This window comes from Diabrotica virgifera, chromosome 8 (genome assembly GCF_917563875.1).
Source record: "Diabrotica virgifera virgifera chromosome 8, PGI_DIABVI_V3a".
NCBI classification, from domain to species: Eukaryota; Metazoa; Arthropoda; class Insecta; order Coleoptera; family Chrysomelidae; genus Diabrotica; species Diabrotica virgifera.
The window spans coordinates 48,844,247-48,867,093 of NC_065450.1; the positions used below are offsets into that span (position 1 = coordinate 48,844,247).

The window sequence follows — 22,847 nt, forward strand, 5'->3', positions numbered from 1 at the left end:
TATCTCTAAATTGGGGCACCCTGTATACATTTTTATTGAATGTCAAAAAGGACAATTTGAAATACTAATCGACGGGTCTGAGCATTTTCCAAAAAAACAATTAGTATTTGAGATATTGAATTTATTCCACTTTACAGACTCTCTCTGTATATTTGGATAATATTAAAAATTAAAAACAAATGAATAATTACTAATGTATGAATATATACAGTATGTCCCTGTAAGTTGGAACCATATGGAAAAAATTTTTATTAACGATTTTACGCAAAAAAGATATTCTTCATAAAAAGTTCTGCATGGTCTAAAACCGAAGATGCAATCATCTGATATTAAGTTTTATTAATAGTATATGAGAGATGTCAAAAAATATGAATTTCTGTCAAGAGTAAAGTATCTTTATACAGAGAGGGGCTAAGTTATGGAATAAATTCATTTTATCTAAAATGGACGACTTGGGAAAAAAATCCCGAAACAGGTCGATTTTATTTTTAAATTACAATTTTTTGGCATATATTTCATACTAGTGACGTCATTCATCTAAGCGTGATAACGTAATAGATGATTTTGTTAAATGGGAATAGGGATCGTGTGGCAACTAATTTGAAAGTGTGTTCAATTCTCTGTTCAGTAATATAAACAATAATATCATTATTAGTCCAGAAAGCCACTGCGCATCCGCTAGGAAAAATATTCTAATTCGGATTTTTTGCACAATCTTACTCAAAAAGGACTCCTTTTAACAAATTTCCATGTTGCCAGGACCAAATGGTGGTCAAAAATATTTTAAACGTTTTTTTTTTGTTTTTTTCCTAAAATTATTTTTATTGCATGGAAAAAAGTTTTTTTAGGTTTTTTGGATCATTCCAAACAGAAAAGGTCTCTAGTGACTTTTTTCTAAAAATGATAGTTTTTGACATATAAGCGATTAAAAATTGAAAAATTGCGAAATCGGCCATTTTTAACCCTCAAAGACTATGTGAAAAACTGAAAATTTGAATGTTGCCAAGGTAGGTAGATATTCTTTAAACATCGATTGATGAAATCCCGAAGAGTTTTTTGCAATACAATATTCAATACTCCTTTGTTTTTTAATTGTGAATCAAGCGTTCGCGATACTATTTTCCACCGACAGTATGGTGCAAATGAAAGGAATAAATTCGTTATTTCGAAAATCGGCGACTTTAAAGAAAAATCCCGAAACAGGTCGATTTTTATTTTTAAGTTATGATATTGTGGCATATATGGTATACTAGTGACGTCATCCGTCTGGGCGTGATGACGTAATCGATGATATTTTTAAATGAGAATAGGGGTCGTGTGGTAGCTCGTTTGAAAGGTTCTTCAACTCTCCATCAAGTAATGTAAACATTTACATAATTTTTTATACAGGGTGTCCTTCTACTTCTTTTTTTGTCAAATAATTTAATTTAATAAAAATTTTTTGTACACCCTGTATAAATAATTATGTAAATGTTTATATTACTGAATAGAGAATTGAAGAACCTTTCAAATGAGCTAGCACACGACCCCTATTCTCATTTAAAAAAATCATCGATTACATCATCACGTCCAGATGGATGACGTCACTAGTATACCATATATGCCACAATATCATATTTTAAAATTAAAAATCGACCTGTTTCGGGATTTTTCCTTAAAGTCGCCGGTTTACGAAATAACGAATTTATTCCTTTCATTTGCACCATACTGTCGGTGGAAAATAGTGTCGTGCACGCTTGATTAGCAATTAAAAAACAAATGAGTTTTAAATATTGTATGGCAAAAAACTCTTCGGGATTTCATCAATCGATGTTTAAAGAATATCTACCTACCTTGGAAAAATTCAAATTTTCAGCTTTTCACATAGTTTTTGAGGGTTAAAAATGGCCGATTTTGCAATTTTTCAATTTTTAATCGCTTATATGTCAAAAACTATCATTTTTAGAGAAAAGTCACTAAAGAACTTTTCTCTTTGGAATGATCCAAAAAACCTAAAAAAACTTTTTTCCGTGCAAAAAAAATAATTTTAGGAAAAAAACAAAAAAAAAAACGTTTAAAAAATTTTTGACCACTTTTTGGTCCTGGCAACATGCAAATTTGTTAAAAGTAGTCCTTTTTGAGTAAGATTGTCCAAAGAATCCGAATTAGAATATTTTTCCTAGCGGATGCGCAGTGGCTTTCTGGACTATATGTATACCAATATAAGGTGACCAAAAAAATATTTTTTAATTAAATTAATTGACGCAAAAAAGAAGAATGTATGTAATTTATTTAACTCAAAATACATTTTACTGCTATCAACAAATAGAGAAAAAAATGTTTATTTCACAAATAAACATTCCGCCTTGCTTAAATTAAATCACAAACAGCCTCCCGCGTAACTTTTGGCAGTTTGAACATTTAATTTAAGCAAAAAACCAATGTTTATTTGCCAAATAAACAGTTTTTTCTATTTTCTGACAGCGATAGAAAGTATTTTGATTAAAGTAAATTGCATACATTCTTCTTTTTTCGTCAATCAATATAATTCAAAAATTGTTTTTTTGCCACCCTGTATAAATAATGATATTTGTGTTTATATTACTGAATAGAGAATTAAACACCCTTTCAAATGAGGTGCCACACGACCCATATTCCTATTAAAAAAATCATCGATTACGTTATCACGCTCAGATGGACGACGTCACTAGTACCTATGAAATATATGCCAAAAAAATTATAATTTAAAAATAAAAATCGACCTGTTTTCCATATGGTTCCAACTTACAGGGACATACTGTATACATATATTCGTACATTAGTAATTACTCATTTGTTTTTAATTTTTAATATTATCGAAATATATATTATTAATTTTAATTTTCAAAACATATCTAAAGTTTATGATATAATAATAAATGCACTAAGTAAATATTTGATTAGTTTTACTTGCATGACTGAAACAGTATAGGATATGTAACTAATATTCTGCATGCAAACCCTATTCGAATTCAGTCGCTGTCATGACTGAAATGGTATAGGATATGTAACTAATATTCTGCATACAAACCCTATTCGAATTCAGTCGCTGCTATGACTGAAATGGTATAGGTTTTGTAAATTCGCGTCCCGACAAGGTTCCAGGAGGAACCATCTTTTAAGGAGGGGGCAATGTGACACTATTTAGTCCGCTCACGAATTGGCCTATTTCTTCCCGAAGCTTCTCGGCGTTACGAGACAATACCATTCCTATCCACGGCGTGCGAGACGACCGCTGCCGAAGTATATATAGAACCGAGATTCGAGCACAGGCAGTCATTCATTCATCGAAGCGCGTCGCGTAAGTTAATGTATTCGAATCGAAGATATGAAATGTATTTATTAGTTATCGGAATTATTATGTTTAGTTAATTAAATCATAAATTTGAGTTTGTAAATAATTAGATGTGTTAGTTGGTGTTATTTGTAATTATTAAAATAAATAAGTGATGTAAATAAAATAATATAAGTAAGTCTTCCTTTATTTAAATTAAACTTAGTGCCTAAAGATATAAATAAATAAAATAGTAGAGTCAATCGCGTAAAAAGACAACTACGTCACAGTGCACTCTCATGTGTACTTTCAGTTCACCAATGTAGCAAATTGCTTAAAACAAATTTCACACTTGTATGGTTTTTCTCCAGTGTGCACTGTCAATTTACTTGTTACACTAAACTGTTTAAAACAAGTTTCACACTTGTACGGTTTCTTTCTAGTGTGCTTTCAATTCACTTGCTGCAGTAAATTGCTGTAAGCAAGTTTCACACTTGTACGGTTTTTCTGCAATGTGCACTCTTAAGTGTACTTTCAATTCACTTGGTGTAGCAAATTGCTTAAAACAAATTTCACATTTGATAGGTTTTTTTAGACTGTGTCTTTCCAAATGTGCATTTAAATGACTTGTTGTAATAAACTGCTTTTAACAGGCTTCATACTTGATACTTGTGCGGTTTTCTCCACTGTGCAGTCTTAAATGTTTTTTCAATTGACTTGTCTTAATAAACCGTCTTAACCCTTCGGTAGTCACATCTCGTAGAGTTAAGGTACGGTTCCGACAACGACTGCAGACGTCAGTTGCAGTTGTCGCCGTGACAGACGTCACCACTTTGCACCATTATTTTGTACGAGACTGATTCCGACATCTGACTGAAACTGCTGTCCGACAGAACGTCAGTTGCTAATAATTATACAAATTAACAGTGCAAAGTAATGAAGTCTGTCGTGACAACTGTAACTGCCGAAGTTGTCGGAATCGTACCTTTACATGAGTACATTGCGGTACATAAGGCTGCACATATAAAAACGGTATTTTATGTTAAAATATCAAAAATTTGTTAGAATAACAAAAAAGGCATTATTTTTAACATTTTATTGTATGACTTCATAATGCAACGACTCAGGTGCAAAATAAAAAAAACGAGTAGTCAGTCTTACGCTTTGGCCACACGGGCAATTTTTTACGGCGCTCATTGGTTTGATTACCTCCTCCACCAATTTTAGATGAAATCATTTCATCTAAAATTGGTGGAGGAGGTAGTCAAACTAATGGGCGCCGTAAAAAGTCGCCCGTGTGGCCAAAGCCTTACAATCTAATTTGAACAAAGAAAACGTTTACTACAAAAAAAATTTCACAAACATCCTAAAAGTAAAATACCTAAATACAAAATAATTGAATTAGTCTTATAAACAGACATTTTTTCTCACTTTAATTTACTGAATTTAATTAACTGAATTTTTTCTCGCTTTAATTTTTGCAAAAAAAAAATATTGAACAACTCTACTTCAACGCTCAATATCAAACTGATAAAACACTTCAGAAAATGCAATAGTCCCAGGTAGTATTTTAAAGATAGTGACTCGCACATATCTAAATAGATAGTGGCGTGTACGAAAGAATTTTGGTAAAACTTATTAAGGCCATGGGTACATAATTCGCAAATATTTTACGGCTATCCCTACCTTTTCTGTCTTTACATGGATAATTACGTGTAGTAAAATTCACACTGGTATGGATATGTAAACATTACTAGAATGTCATTCTACTTGAAAATGTCATCATTAACTTAAAGAGATGGCTTTTTTGAATGTTCTTGGATAACTGCTATTTGTATAACTGCAAATTATTAATTCAGTTAATAAATGTGATAATTTTTTCACTATGTATTCAGTGATTGTAATAATTTATATGTACAACAAAAACTAATACTATCGAGAAAAGAGAAAAAGTGTTAAAGTGATTTTTTAATAATATATTGTTACTATGGAACGCTTACAATTTTGAACATCTTTAACAACAAAATACTTGGATCACAGAATATATTATCCTGATGTATTCTCTGCTTGGATCTTCCACAAATAATACACAATACGTATTAAGTTCACGTATTAAATCAATTATTAATCAAATACACCAGCGTTTCGCAACCGGTGGGTCGCGACCCACTAGTGAGTCGCGGGCGGATTTCAGGTGGGTCGCGGCGTGGCTCTTACAGTAGCTGAATAACGTACATATTATGTGTTCAATCATTGGTGTTGGATGGGTCGCGAATATGAAAAAACATCAGAAGGTCGGTCGCCAGACTGAAAAGGTTGGGAACCACTGAAATACACTATATATCAATATTATTTAATCAACAACTCAAAATATTCCCGATGCCATGTCAAATATTTAAAATTGTCACTGTCTGACTGACAATATGCTGACAATATTCTATTCGACTGAGTGCGTTGTATGACAAAGATAGATTTGGAAAATATTACCACGGACATTGTGTTCATTTTTTTTCGAATCCTGAAAAAACCAATAAATATTTTTGAAAAATTTAAACGCAGAATGAAAGACTAAATTAATTATTACCGAGGGCCGACAGACCCTTAGAATAAATAAAAAGTTTATTTTGAATGAAATATTTGAAATTAAAAATCACACTAAACTTTCTCTTAGTTTTCACCCCTGTAACTTATTAAAATAAACATTATAGAAGTTCTCAGGGACTTTCGGCCCTCGCTAATGTAATCTTTCATTCTGCGTTTAAATTTTTCAAAAATACTTATTAGTTTTCTCAGGATTCGAAAAAAATGAATCCCCATTTGAATAACATGTACAAAATACGTACCCAAACCCCTAAACTAAAACTTTAACACTAGAAAGTCTGGCTTAGCATACCTACCTAGAAAGCCCGAAGGGATCATTTTGGCCCCACGTTCTTTAATCAATTAACACTCAGTTTAAAGAAATTAAATCTACTCTAGACGATAGAATCTGATTTTATTTTTTACTTTCACTGTTTAACACATTCACTGCCTATCAAAAACATTCGGAACACCATACAGTTTGCAGTTTTTGATATTTGCCACACATTGCCTTGTTACAGCCGCGGCAATGATTGTAATTATGATTTCCTTTACAAAATATTTTCAACTGATATTTTTGTCGATTTTGGATAGTAACAGTAATAGTTGTTGGTAGACCTGGTGTTGCTAGGCGTAGTTACAGATTTCGGGAGGCAAGGTATTGGGCCCATAATTCTTCACACAGCCGAAGAATAAACTTATGAAGACTGAGTCTACTTTCAGTTATTTCTTTATAAAAAATAATCCATGCATTTATTGCTTCCAAGTCAAGAATTTTATAAAACACGTACATAGGCCATCGTCTTGAAGTTACTTTTGTAGTATAAAGACGCGTTATTTGGTCCTCTACACCAACAATTATTGTATCTTTGTGTTCACCAACAAGTTTATCTTTATTACGTAGATGATCAGTACCAGTATAAGGGTAACCATTTACAATAAACATACATAAATATAATCTCAAAAGTCATAAAATATGAAACTATTATTGCCTCAAACAAAAAAACTGCAATAAATTCAAATCACAACAGGAGCCAAATTGGCCCCTCCGACTTTCTAGTGTTAAAATGCGACACGGAGTACCGCACTGTGCACACCGGAAGGTTAAACAAATTTCACACTTGTATGGTTTGACTACTCTGCTTGTAATCCCAACGCCGCGTCAGCGGTATAAAACGGGAGAGTATTATTATTATGGTTTTTCTCCAGTGAGCGTTTTCAAATGTGGTTTTCAATGACTTGTCGTATTAAAATGCTTTAAACAAGTGTCACACTTCACACTTGTACGGTTTGTTTCCAGTGTGCTATCTGAAATGTGCTTTTAAACTACCTGCTTCACCAAATTATGTAAAAGAAATTTCACACTTGTGCGGTTTTTTCTCTAGTGTGCACTCTTAAGTGTCTTTTCAAACTACTACCCTCAGCAAACTGTCTAAAACATGTTTCACATTTGTACGGTTTTTCTCCAGTGTGCACTCTCAAGTGTACTTTCAAATCACCATTCCGAGAAAATTGTTTAGAACAAATTTCACACTTGTACGGTTTTTCTCCAGTGTGCACTCTAAAATGATTTTTCAACTCATTTTTCGTAGTAAACTGCCTTAAACAAGTTTCACACTTGTGCGGTTTTTCTCCTGTGTGCACTCTCAAGTGTACTTTCAGATTACTTGCACTCATGAAATGCTTTAAACAAGTTTCACACTTGTACGGTTTCTCTCCAGTGTGCACTCTCAAGTGTACTTTCAAACTACTATCATCAGCAAACTGTCTTAAACAAATTTCACACTTGTATGGTTTTTCTCCAGTGTGCACTCTCAAGTGTTTTTTCAGTTCACTTGTTTGAGCAAATTGCTTAAAACAAATTTCACACTTATACGGTTTTTCTCCAGTGTGCATTCTTAAGTGTCTGTACAAAACACTTGTCGTACTAAATTGCTTAAAACAAATTTTACATTTGTTAGATTTTTCTAGATTGTGTGTTCCCAAATGTGCATTTAAATGACTTATCGTAAAAAACTGTTTTAAACAAGTGTCACACTTGTGTGGTTTTTCTCCAGTGTGCATTCTCAAGTGAACTTTCAAATCACCACTCCAAGAAAATGGTTTAAAACAAATTTCACACTGGTACGGTTTTTCTCCAGTGTGCACTCTCAAATGTCTTTTCAAGTCTCTTTTCGTAGTAAACTGCTTTAAACAAGTCTCACACTTGTGCGGTTTTTCACCTGTGTGCGGTTTTTCACCTGTGTGCACTCTTAAATGTTTTTTCAACTCACTCATCGTAATAAACTGCTTAAAACAAGTTTCACACTCGTGCGGTTTTTCTCCAGTGTGCACTTTCAAGTGTCTTGACAGATTACTTGAAGTAATAAACTGTTTTAAGCACGTTTCACACTTATGCGGTTTTTCTCCCGTGTGCGATCGCATATGTTTTTTCACATCAAATAGTCTATAAAATTGCATAGAACAAATTTCACATTCGTGAGGTTTTTCTCCACTATGTAGTATTAAATGTCTTTTCAAACCCCGTGCTTCACCGAACTGTTTAAAACAAAATTCACACTTGTAAGGACTGTCTTCAGTGTGCACTCTCAAATGTTTTTCTGTGTGCACTCTCAAATGTTTTTTTAAATCAAATGAACGAGCAAACTGTTTAAAACACGTTTCACACTTGTACGGTTTTTCTCCAGTGTGCAATCTCAAATGATTTTTCAACTCACTTTTCGTACTAAACTGCCTTAAACAAGTTTCACACTTGTGTGGTTTTTCTCCCGTGTGCACTCTCAAGTGTATTTTCAGATTACTCGAGCTCATAAACTGCTTTAAACAAGTTTCACACTTGTACGGTTTTTCTCCAGTGTGCACTCTCAAATGTTTTTTCAAATTACCAGAATCAACAAACTGTCTTAAACAAATTTCACACTTGTATGGTTTTTCCCCAGTGTGCAATTTCAAATGTCTTCTTAAACTACATGCTTCAGTAAACTGTTTAAAACAAGTTTCACACTTGTATGGTGATTCTCCAGTGTGCAGGCTCAAGTGTTTTGTCAAATTACTTCTTCGATTAAATTGCTTTAAACAAGTTTCACACTTGTACGGTTTTTCTCCAGTGTGCACTCTTAAGTGGTTTTGTAAATTAATTTTTTTATTAAATTGCTTAAAACAAATTTCACACTTGTGCAGTTTCTGTCGAGTCCCAACTTTCATATTTTTACTTAACATTTTTCCTTCGATGTGATGCAGGCCTGCATATTTTCCTTTGTGAGACGAATTTGACGTTTCAATAATTTCCATTTTGTTCTCTTCCTGGGAATAACCTAAAATACAAACCAATTATAAACATTTTATTGACAACAAAAACAAAATTAAAAATGAATAAACATTTTCAATTTTGTTGCAAGCCGAAACAGCAGTCGCAATATATTTCTAGTTCAATTAGAGAGTACAGCAAGAATATCTACCGGTTTCGGGGCTTCTTAGCCATTCATCAGGACAAACTTATGCTCTTCTCTCTAACTGAACTAAGTTAGAAGCTAGGACAAATAATCCCGGATAAAAAATCCCCACAAATTATCCCCGGACAAATAATCCCCACAAATTTTTTTGGACAAAATATTCCCACAAAAAATCCTGGACAAAAAATCCCCAAGAAATATTTGCTGCCGAATAGTTCTATAAACGCTTAACGCGCGATTACAACTACATACATTTTACATGAGACCGTTCACATGCCAACGCGCGTTTTAATGACCTAAAACGTCAACAATAGAAAAACAGACGCTTCTACATATACCTCGTCCAATTTACTTACCGTTGCACGTCATCTGCGCCATAGCCTGTGACACGATACCAACACGAAATATCTAGGCAGTAGGTGTGTTCCCCTTTAGAATCATTTTGATTCTAAAAAAGAACACACCCACCGCCTAAATATTTCGTGTTGGTATCGTGTCACAGGCTATGGCGCGGATGACGTGCAATGGTAAGTAAATTGGACGAGGTATACACACTTCACCTTCTAACGTGAAATTCACACTGGGATTGCAGTACTGTTAAGATAGGATGCACATTCAGTGTTGCCACAGTTCCTGTGCGACGCTCTTGAGAGAGCAATCAACAACTGGTGAAGACCGACAACCCTGTGCGTTTATTCCCCATTAGAAATGTATTGCCCTATCTTAGCCGTACTGCATTCTCGGTGTGAATTTCTCAATAGATCACAATCATTCTTTTAAGAACAGTTTCAAATTCTTACTATTCAAAATAAAGGCCTTAAGCTATCTCTATTAGAATCTATGGAAATTAATAAATTGAAAAACACAGATATAATTCTGAATGACCAACTTGAGACAAACAGTTCCCCATTCCTAAACCTCTTCAGTTAAAGACTTTAAAATGCAAACACATACTAAAATAAATCACTTGAGAAAGGCACTATGCCGAAACAGCTGTAGTCAAATAGTTTTTTAATAAATTTTGTGGAAGTATCGAAAACAAACGTTTTCAGTGTTTTATTGTTAGGGAACATCCATAAACTACGTCGTAACAATTTTAGAGTTTTTAATAGTCTCCCCCCTTCCGTCGTAAAACGCTGTTTACAGTTAACCCCCACCCTCATACCGACGTCGCAATTGCAGCTCATGACCCCCCTTCTTAGTGATTTTTAAGTCCATATTATTTCTGGATTTTTTAAAGTAAGCTCTCAAAGTTTATTTACGAATGCATCCAAATCAGTATTACTATGTAGCTCATTAATATCCTCGTAATTTTTTCTCTCAATTCACTGTACGACTAATTAGCTTTATTGGGGTAAAATACAACACTTTTATCGGAGTTCCTATGCTTTATTAACTGCATCATATAAATCTTGATACTTGTTTTGATTTCAATGCCATTTCTTTTATTAAGTATAAATACAATGTACTAACTAAATAGAATAGAATATTTTATTTTATTCATTCTTGTAGAATTGTTTCACACAGAGTATTCAGTAAATAAATGAACAGTTTAATATTTATTGCTTCCAGACGTTGTTCTGTATAGAAGCGTTTGTTTAAAGACATAGAACAATATTTTATTGTTTGCACTGGCGCCCATACAAAAAATTTCAGGGGGGGACAGACGTGAAGATGTTACACATTATATTCTGTATACTTTGGATATCCATATATAGTTTACAGCACCCGAAAAGATAGGGGGGGCACGCCCCCCCCCTGCCCATGGGTATGGGTGGCCATGATTGTTTGTGATTCTGTACAAAACTGCTGGCAGTATTATCAAGGCTGCGAGTGATAAAAACGAAATGAAAAGTATGCGATAAAAGTAATATGTATATATACTAATTCTTTTTAATTCTAAAACAGGGTATTTTTTATATTCGTGAACATCAAACGACGTCGGATGTGCACTCATGGCCCCTTCCCCCCTGTCGTATACCGTCGTAATAAACAAAGTCCCCCCTCCCCCTTTTCAACGACGTAGTTTTTGGATGTTCCCTTAGATCAAATATACAGGGTAGCGATAAAGTATGGAAACACGGTAATTTCTCGGAAACCGCTAGAACGATTTTTATAGATTTTGGTGGGTAAGGGTCTTCCAATGAGGCCGATATTATAGTGGTAATTACATTGTTGTCAAATCTTTCGTTTTTCTGGAAATCTAATGAACTTTCTTATTTTCTTGCTCTTCTCTCTGACTGAACTAGGTTAATACTTCGCGTGCCGTCACGGATTGCAACGAACGAAATGACAGGGATGTCCTAGCGACACAAGATCTTATGATGGTACTACACTCTCAGGAACATCCTATGTTAGTTGGGGTAGTTACCCCCTATGATAGGGGTTGATGAAGTAGACACTATTTGCTGAATACTTATTTATTTACCAACTCTAAATACCACAGTATCTAGTTGGTGCGTTTGAGGTCTAACTGTCTAATGATGTATCTGAATCACGAATGATAATTGATCCGCGATGCTTTTTTGTATCTATAAATAAACTAGAAAAGTGTTGATGTTTTTAATGCTGACTCGGCTTGGCCGTGAATTAAGAATAATATTGAATAGCTGACAAAGCGTTATTGAAACTAGTGCACTTGTGTTGAGTAATCGGTGTCACATAATTACTTAAAAAAACGTGATGTCTGTTTTATAAGACATTTAAAAATTAAATGAATATGTCTTGCTCTTATTTAGGATGCTGATAATCCTGTACATCCTTAGCCTTCCGGGAAAAATTTTCTGACTACCGACAAAGAAGAAAATTTTCTAGACAACACCACCAACCGATTATTGTGTTTTAATCAATACAAAATTAAATATTTCTTTCCTATAAATAATAAGTAAATACAAAGAAAAAAATGTTCGTTATCAACATTGTTCCCGTTTCACTTGTCACTCACTGTGTCCTCGGACAGTAAGCATGTAGTCTATTCTTATGTCTTTCCTTGATTTTATTGTTTTCCATTTTGATCTTACAATTAACGCTATTTACCTCTGTTATTGTGAAGGGGCCTACATAAAGACTATCAAACTTACCATTCTCTTCCTTTTTACCAGGACTAGGTATCCTATTTTAAAGTGTTGTGGTGTCGCTTTGGGCTTATTATTTTCTTGTCGCTCTTTTTTGTGCTTCAGTAAGAAGGTTCTAGCTCTCGCGTGTGCGCATTGTAGTTTGTATCGTAACTCATTGTAGTAGGCATCTATATTGTAACATGGTTGGACCTCTCGTGTCAGATCTTCAGATAATTTCCTGCCAAACAGTAACTGGAACGGTGTGTAACGATGATACGCGTTAGGGGTTGTATTGTAGCAGTATGTGAACATTCTGCAACACACATCCCAATTTACCCTGTCTTCATCTATGAATTCTCTTACGTAGGTACTCGTTTAATGTTCTGTGCAGTTTCTCACAACTTCCAATGGACTGTGGGTGGTATGCCGTTGAAAAGTTGTGCTCTATTTTTAGTAGCTTTGTTAGTTCCTGCATTGCTTCGTTTTTATATTCTGTGCCTTGATCTGTTCTTATTTGCTTCATGAGTCCGTATGTTGGTATAAAATGATCGAAAATTCCACGGGCTATTGTCTCAGCTTCTTTATTGCACACGGGTATACTTACCGCGTACTTTGTAAGTTCACACAACATTGTGATACAGTATCTATTGCCTTCATTACTTTTAGTGAATGGACCTATCGTATCTATGTATACTATGTCCCATGGTTTGGAAGAAGTGTCCGATATCACGAATTCCTCGACATGTGTTCTTTTCGGTTTGTTAATTTGATATTTATGGCATTGTTTAACGTATTTTCTTACGTCTTTTTCCAAATATTTCCATCTGAATCTTGCCGTTAGCTTTTTTATTAGTCTATTATTTCCTACGTGTCCTCCAAACATCGGGTGATTATGATATTCCTCTATTAATCTGTGTTTTTCTTTGTCATCTTCTATTGTTTCTGGTACTTCACATATGTATATTTCTACATTTTTCAATATTTTGTTTCCTTCTTTATAGCCCAATAAATGACCGTTTTAGAGTGTAATTTCCAGGGGCAACTCCAAATTGCATGAAAATTTGGATTTAGGTTCCACTTACCCTCCACTTCGAAGTTGAATTTGCGCCGTTGATTGCTTTTACTTGGGGGGGTGACATTTACCCATTCTCGGGGGGTGAAAAACGCGTGTTTAAAATAAGGCCGGAAATGGATAAATTGACTTATTTTAAGCTCCTTTTGTTTTATAAAGTTTTTTACGTAAGTCAATACTTTTCAAGTTATTCGCGATTTAAAATGTTGATTTTTAGACAAAAAACTACGTTTTCAGACCGCTTTTCCCAAATAACTCAAAAAGTAAATATTTTATCGAAAAAAATATATTTAGCAAAAGTTTAGCCTATAAAAAAACGAAAAAAATGGTGTACCAGTAAAGTCTACAAATTGAGTAGAAGCAAAGTTGTAGCTCATGAGAAATACGTTCTTATTCGTCTAATTCCAAATCGAATAATTCAACGCGAAAAAAACGTATTATTTGTTTTTTTACAAAAGTTTACAGCATCAAAAATAAACGAGTAACACTGAAAAAAAAGTTGGCCCCTTTTTTTTGGTAAAAAAAAATCGTGAAAACCTCCCTCTATTTAGCACCCTAAATGAAATTAATCGTTTGGCTTTACCATCTATTTTAACTGTATGTGTATTGTTTATATGATCTGTAAGTTTGATTGGTTTGAGGTGCTTATTTTTGAAAATATTTAGTTTTATAGTAAAAAAATTTTTTCTAAAAATTTGTGAAAAATTTCATTTTTTCAAAATAACTTAAAAAGTATCAGTGATAAGAAAAATCTTAAAGAGTAAAAAAATGTACGTTTTGCTATTATAAATATGCTAGTTTTATTTTGTTTCTCCGTAAGATAAAAATTGGTTAAGATATGGCTGTTCAAAATTTGCATACACTAGTGATTAGTGACCCATTCAAGCTTTCTTAATTATAACCCTTTTAAAAATAAACACTTTAAACCGGTGAGACTGACAGATCATATAAAAAATAGATAGGTAAGTAAATTGTTTGTAAAGCGGTAGCGATTAATTTCATTTGGGGAGCTAAACACGGTGAGATTTTCATGATTTTTTACAAAAAAAAAGAGGGATAAATTTATTTTGAGCGTAACTCGCTTATTTTTAATGGTAAAACTTTTGTTAACAATTGAAACAAAGCTTTTTATAAACACTTTAAAAAAGATTAAATGGTTTCTCCCGAAAAGTGCTTAATTTTTCGGTGATTTCACCTTGAAATATTCGATTTGGAATTAGACGAATAAGAACGTATTTTTCATGAGCTATAACTTTGTTTTTATTTGATTGATAGACTTTACCGATACACCATTTTTTTTGGGTTTTTTATAAGCTACACTTTTGCTAAGAATATTTTTTTCGATAAAATATTTACATTTTGAGTTATTTGCGAAAAACCGTCTGAAAACGTAGTTTTTTGTCGAAAAATCATTTTCAATGGCAAATAACTCGAAAAGTATTGACTTACGTAAAAAACTCTATAGAACAAAAGTTGCTTAAAATCAGTCAGTTTATCTATTTCCGGTCTTATCTTGAACGTATGTTTATTTCACCCCCGGGAAGGGGTGACTGTCACCCCCAAAGTAAAAGCAACCAACGGCACAATTTCAACTTTGAATTGGAGGGTAAGTAGAACCTAAATCCAAATTTTCATGCAATTCGGAGTTGCCCCTGAAAATTACACGGTATCGCCGAATTTCCCGTTCATTTACTGGGCTATTAATATATTCATCAATTGTGCACAATTTAAAAATAATATCGTTTACGTATATCTTTACTTTACGTACTGCATTTTCTACCGCCAGCTTATCAAGCTGTGCCAACATTTGATTTAAATCGAAATGATTGAATCCTGTGGCTATGCTCTTGCTGCATTTTATTTTGTTTTTGGCCCTAATGCTCAGTCTTGGTGAGATCAGTTCTGCTCCAAAAGACAAAACTGGTAGTCTATGCGCCTCTAAATTATTTAGTACTTTTCTTACTGTTTTTTCGGGGGCTTGCGGCTGTAGTGTGAGTTTACTTTCTGCCTTCGTTTGCCTTGATTCTTTTTCCTTTTCTCTTGCTTGAGCTCGTGTTATAGCTAGTATATGAGTGTTGTCTATGTATACCTAAGTTCTTTAGTTGATGCAATGTTATTCTTGAAAGGCTGTTGCGTAATTATTTTTCCCTGTTATATACTCTATTTCGAAATCGTATTCCTCTAAATCTAATCTGATCCTCGTGAATTTTGAGGTTGGTTCCTTCATTGAAAATAAATGGGTTAGTGGTTTATGATCCGTTTTTACTAAAAATGTTGGTGCTCCATATAAATAACATTTGAAATGATTAATTCCCCAATCAATCGCTAGTAGTTCCTTAATGACTATAGGTTTATTACATTCTCCTTTACTAAAACATCTTGATGCGTATGTTATCGGTAGGTCTATTCCGTTGCAATCTTCACTTACAATTGCTGAACTGAACAACTCTCTTTGGATGCGTCTGTCGTTAGAATGAATTGTTTATTGAAATCGGGATATTTTGTGGTTTCATCAGAGATGAGTTGAGCTTATTGAATGTTTTTTCACATTCCTCTGACCAAAAAAATTCTACTCCTTTTCTCGATAATCTGTTTAATGGTCTGCATATTTCCGCAAAATTTTGAATAAAAGGTCTACAGTAATTACAAAATGCTCGAATCTTTTTGTCTTTTCTAGGCTTGTCTTAGGCCTCGGGTATTGTCCAATCGTTGCATATTTTGCTTTATCTGGTGATACTCCGTCCTGAGAAAGATCATGTCCTAAATATGTGACTTCTCTTCTAAAGAATTGACATTTTCCTGGGTTAAGTTTCAAATTGAATTTTCGACATGTCTCGAATGTCTTTTTCAGATTGTCTAAGTGATGTTTTTCTGATATTCCTATTACTACTATATCATCCATGTAGAGAAATTCTTTGTCCGGTGTTAATCCTGAAAACGCTATTGACATCACCCTTTAAAAGCTATTCGGGCTTACGTTTAATCCAAAAGTTAATCTGGTTAATTGAAATGCTCCGTTCCCCGTGCTAAACGATGTGTATTTTCTCGATAATTTTTCTAAAGGTATTTGGTGAAAACCTGACATTAAGTCTAACTGAACCCCTTCTGTGGCGCAGTGATAAGAGCGCCTACCTTTGGATTGAAAAGTCCGAATGGTCGCGAGTTCGAATCTCATCAGGGTCAGGAATTTGTGTTAATTATAAATTAATAAATGATGATAGTTTCTGTCCTTGTGGGATCGGTACTCACCGGAGGGACCGCAGACGTTCGGATACAATTAGCGTCTCTTTGCAAAGACAATGACGTCGACTTTGCAAAGTATCAAGACAGTTACTCAACACACACACTACACATGACACTAAGTATCTCATGTTGTGACTGGCTGAATGACATAAAGTCCATGCCATTAAAAAAAAGTTATAACTGAAAACCATTTTGCTCTTCCTAGTTGATCTAATATCGAGTCTATTCTTGGTAATGGGAATTCATCTGTGACTATTTTCTTGTTCAGTTGTCTAAAATTTATGCATAACCTCCATGCTTTATTTCCATCTATAGCTTTTTTCGGTACCAGCACTACCGGGCTGTTGTACTCTGATGTAGACGGTTCTATGATCCCTTGGTCTCTTAATTTTTGTACTTGTTGGTTTAATTTCTCTGTTTGTGCATGCGGTGTCCTATAGTTCTTAATATATACCGGAGTTTGGTCTTTAACTCTCAGCTTCTGTTCGTAGAAGTTGTTACATGTCAACATATTATGCCTTAGGGCGAATATATCTGAATATTCTTCACATAAAGATACTGTTACACTTCTTCTATACCTAGATCTTTATTGAACTCAACAGAAATTATAATACTTTAACAAACTGATAACTGCAAACTTCAAAATCTGAATTAAAACTGAACTATAAAATGTCAAACACATATGTTTATATATATATATATATATATATATATATATATATATATATATATATATATATATATATATATATATATTCCTGACGTTCTAGACATTTCTGGGTTATTCCATGACATCCAGAACATTCTCGTACGTGACTACTTCTTCTTTCACGTCGAGGGACTTTTTCTATGTAGGATCAATCTACGGGAATGTCATAACAATGCTAATTTATCGCGTATGTATTCTGGAATATCTAACTTCAGTGATTCCCGTAATTCCTTTTTCCTATCCTTGCTGTCATTAATCAGTCTATATATGTTGAACAATTTAATGTCTAATGTTTTGATTGTGTTTGTCTCTACTTTTACTGTTTCGTAGGTTGTGTTCAAAATTTTGATGTACGGATTATTACTTGAAACAATTGCTCTCGCTATGAATATTCCTGGTTGTATTTCCTGTTGTTCCACTATCCTGTCGTTCTTCAGCGTTTGAAAATTTTTTACGACTCTGTAAATTTCACATCTAGGCGGTATTATTATCGTGTCATTATCTATATTATCCAAAATGTTCGTACTAATATAACAATCATTGTCATCTTTAATGTGTATTTTAAGGTTAGCGTAATCCAATGTGCATTGAAAATTTGAAATAAAGTCTCTCCCAATGTTCCGTCTGTTGAAATGGGAAAGTTAGGTTCAACTAATTGAAAGATATGCTCGAATTGACTTCCTTTTACTTCTAGTGTTCCTCTGTATGTTTGGTTGTTAAATTGTCTATATCCTCTGTTCGAATAGTTCCGTTGGTTTTCCGTTGCCTCTGCTTCGTTCCGTTGTCCGAAGATATTTCTTCTCCCTCTATCGTATTTGTTATGGCTGTATCCTCTTCTGTATTGCTGCTGTCCTCTCCTATTCTCGTAATTCGTCCTATAATGTAGCACTCTTCCCTGTGTGTTCTCTTCTGTCGTATCAATCGATAAAAATTTGGATACTACTTCCTGCGGTGTTGTGAAATTACCTGCCTCCAATATTAACTTAGCTTTATCTGTATTAACGTTTCGTTTGATTGTTGTTACAACTGTTTCCGTCGTGTATTTTTCGCTAATTCCAATGGCATTCCTTCCGCGATGTATGCTACCTTCAACTGTTCTGCAAGTTCTTCTACTTCAGATGCGTACACTGCAGCATATTTATGCCCTTGCCTTTTCTTTGCTAACTTGGCTATCACAGTTTTCGGATTGTCGCCTCTTAATTCCTTCTTCAGTGCCGCGGCTATAAGTGGGATCGTATCCTTTGTATATCCTCTTATCAGATTTCTAGCCTTATTGGTCAGTCTTGTCTTTATTAGCGTTATCGCTGTTTCTTCATGTCCTTCCGCTATTTTCTCCAGGAGTTCTAATGCGTCTAAAAGAGGTTGTAGTTTACCTGCGCTTCCATCGAACTCGCTTGGAAATCCGTTGCTTGCTATATTCAAAAATTCGTTGATCGTCAGAGCCATGTTTATATTTTGCTTTATATCGCGTTGTTCCTCTTCTATTTCCTCTTCGCTTTGTTCTTCTTCTATTTCCTTGTCAATTGACTGATGTATTGAACTTGGAACTACTGTTCTTAAGTTTACTGCTTGAAATGAGCGTATAACTTTATCTCTGATTTTCCCAAAATATTTGTTGCACGTCTCTCTTTGTTTGTCTGTTAGTGCTTCTCAATTTTTCTTTGACAAGTGTGTGAATTTGTTATATGATTTTATTAATTGTGTCGTTACCTTTTCTTGTACTTCCTTAGATTTAGGTCATTTCTTCTTCAAAACCCTTTTGCTTTGAGTTGTAACTTCTTGTGTAATCTCCTCAATTATTTTGACAAAATCTTCCCAATAGACCTTGTTGCTACTCATTTATTCATAATATGTCTCTCTCTTTTATTTCTTTACTTCGTAACGAACGCATAAATTCGATAGTCTTACGAGGTATAGTAAAATTGTCAAATAAAATAGTATGTCAAAAATAATAAATTGCAATAAAAATCATTATATCAATCATTATAAATCATCATAAAAATCAGTTTGATAGAAATCGATACAAATAATAATTGGATAAAAAGTCGGTAAAGATAAAAATATATGCTAGTAAATATATAAAAATCGTATAAAAATGTATATATACGTCCTATACGCTCTGAGCTTCGCTGCTGTCGCTCCTAGCGGATTACTTATTCAACTTTCACCGGTAATTTTTAAATTTACTATTTAATTGTTATCGCTTAATATTTACAACGCTAAAAAGTAATTAAATTGTAATAGATTTTTTAAAGATTTTGCTAATCATTTTGACGTTCTATTGATGAAATATTAATTTCTTACTTCGGATACTTTCACAATTATCGTGTAGATGGCGCTAAGATTAATAGATTAATTTATAATTACATATTACGGAACATTAAAAAAACATAAATTCAGTATTTAAACGTAAGTATATTTAAGGTAAAAATATATACCACAGCTTTGACCAACTAATATTTTTTATAATTAATGTTTTTAATTTTAATTTTAAATTAATCACTTTGACATTTATGTCAAATTTACGGTAAACGTTTACAGACTTGTCACTACTGGCGCTCGCGAATTTATAAAAATCCCCTCTACGTACAAGCTCACAGCGTATAGATAGTCATAATGCTTGTAAAATTTTTTTTATCGATAATAGCAATAAAGATATTTAATAATACTGGTACTAGATTAAGTAGATAAAAATAGATAAAAATTAGATTATGTATATCTTAAATTACGGTTATATTATTATTGTTATGAGGCTGGTAAATAGACCCCACTTTAATGAAATTGTTCCAATCTCAGGTTCTATAGGTGCTGGTTCGCTGAGAAAGGTAATTAGCTGATACCACTAAAAGTACCAGCGAGACTGCTTCCAAAAGGGATAAATTTAGAGCAATGAATTATGATAAGATAAGAATTTAACACATTTATTCTAAATCAAACAATGAAATTAAAGAGAAGTGAAAAATATATACATATATAAATAATTCTTCCTCTGTATGAAAAAGAAGAAGAAGATATATACGTATAAATAAAATAATATGTACCTAAATATAAATAATTATGAACAGTAAACAAAAATGACAGATTTTATAAACTAAATCTAATGAAAATGTCCGAACGAAAACTACGAGAAAAACTACGGTATTGTGTCTAAACTTACATAAATGTTCCGCGCACTAAAATAGTCCGTTGACCGATATGTTTTTATATTATGAGCTCATAAATATAAATAATGTCCTTACCTCCAACTTAATACCACTTGCCTAGGTATGACGAGAATTTCCACTCAAAATTTGCTACGAATCAGATGACCAAATTTGCGATTACTAAATACTTAACGGGAGAGACTCTGGGTATTTGTATCTTCTATTTAATTATCCTCTATATTATAAATGTGGAGAAAAACACAAATATTTGTCTCTTTTGGGGTTATTTTTCTAATTTCTTTCTTGAACGAGATGATCTGCTAATTACGGGAGATGAATTTTTTCTATATTGTCACTTTGAAGTTTTTGGGTTTTTGCTTTACGTGACAGAATCATATTTTTGACGTCACTAGAGATGGGAAATGCCGCATATGTACAATAATATAAATAAGGAACGTACTTCTTTGAATTTTGTGAATCTTTTGTGAGAGTTTCGAACAATTATTATATTGTGAATTACGACTATATCGTGGAAATGCCATAAGAATAGATAATATGGACTTAACACTTTAAACGTCTATGTTCGTATCACCAAAAGTCCTCGATGCACGTCCCTTCTCCATACCATGTTCCATCCCATATTATACCATCTTCAGCTCCGTGTCGGGCCTAATGTCTCTATGCAGTTGCTCCTTACCATTTTCTTGGGTGGTCGGGTGACAGCAAACCTCGTCCTTCGATGTTTCTCCTTCCATACTCGTCCAGTTTACCAGTTCCTGTGTTCTTTCCCTGGCCTTAGATCGCCATATGGTGGTACTCCACACTCAGGAACGTCCCGTGTTAGTTGGGGTAGTTACCCCCTATGATAGGGGTTGATGAAGTAGACACTATTTGCTGAATACTTATTTATTTAGAATACTCTAAATACCACAGTAACTAGTTGGTGCGTTTGGAAATCTAACTGTCTAATAATGTCTCTGAATCACGAATGATAATTGATAATAGAATGAAATAGAATGATCCGCGATGCTTTGCTGTAACTATAAATAAACTAGAAAAGTGTTGATGTATTTAATGCTGACTCTGCTTGACCGTGAATTAAGAATAATCTTGAATAGCTGACAAAGCGTTATTGAAACTAGTGCACTCGTGTTGAGCAATCGGTGTCACCTCATTATTTAACAACAAACGTGATGTTTATTTTGTAAGACATTTAAAAATTAAATGAATATGTGTTACTCTTATTTTGGATACTGCTAATCCTGTACAACCCTGTAGATATTTTATCCACAAGGAAGAATTTCCTGTAGCTGGCTGTATACCATTAATTACAAGTAAATTTAATGAAAATGTGTCTTGGTAAAAGGTATATTTATTTAAAAAGCCCCTAAAAGGGCTACAAATATTAAAACAAAACGTTTTCGCTCTGTAACAAGAGCATCATTAGTGTTACAAGAACATGCTGAGCCACTCAAAAATACTAACCTTTTAAAATTAGAGTGGATATGGATAGGAATTATATCCATCTTTTGGATTTTTAACCGACGTTTAACAAGACGTTTAGTCTAATTTTAAAAGGTTTTAACCTTAGTATTTTTGGGGGCTCAGCATGATCTTGTAAGACTGATGATGCTCTTGTTACAGAGCGAAAACGTTTTGTTTTAATATTTGTAGCCCTTTTAGGGGCTTTTTAAATAAAAATACCTTTTACCAAGACAAATGTTTCATTAAATTTACTTATAGATATTTTCTTATCTAAATGCCACGTGGTCATGGGCATGCAATACTTAGCCTTAAATTTTTTCATTTTATGAAATTAGAAATCAAATCTTACTCATGCACCTAATTTTTTTGTAGAAAATAAAATATTATTTTGGAATTTCAAATTTTAAAAATGAATAAGTATGAACACTTACTAAAATTAACTGCGAGCACAGCAGTGGAGTTTCTGACTACAGAGAAGATGTTATTGTCAAAGCTCTTAATATAAATATTAATGATCCCACCAATTTGTAAAAAAAGAGTGAAAATAATAAATAATTTACTTATGTAATTAACTTTGCAAAAAAATAATTACTAAAATTACTAGACCGTTGTGTCTCAAATTTGCAAACCGAATAGGTATATATACTCCATCTAATTTACTTACATAGAAATAATATTTACAGATTTCTATTAATGTTAACTTAAAGAAATACACAATAATATGTTTCATTTAATTTGTATAAATGGATTATAAAGCGTTTTTATGAAGCACATTTGTTCGGAATACACTGTAACTATAATCGAACGAAGGTGAT

The 22,847-nt window shown here is 33.3% G+C and overlaps 1 protein-coding gene across 2 annotated transcripts in view; it reads right to left on the reverse strand.

Moving 5' to 3' along the window:
- Nucleotides 1-2,270: 2,270 nt before the first annotated feature.
- Nucleotides 2,271-22,847, reverse strand: part of LOC126889970 (zinc finger protein 271-like) — a 29,126-nt gene continuing 8,549 nt past the window's right edge. For both annotated transcript variants that reach the window (XM_050658753.1, XM_050658754.1), the window contains exon 3: nucleotides 2,271-9,186. In XM_050658753.1, the coding sequence (XP_050514710.1) occupies nucleotides 7,232-9,186 (1,955 nt within the window). In that variant the 3' untranslated portion in view covers nucleotides 2,271-7,231. The remainder of the gene's footprint in view (nucleotides 9,187-22,847) is intronic.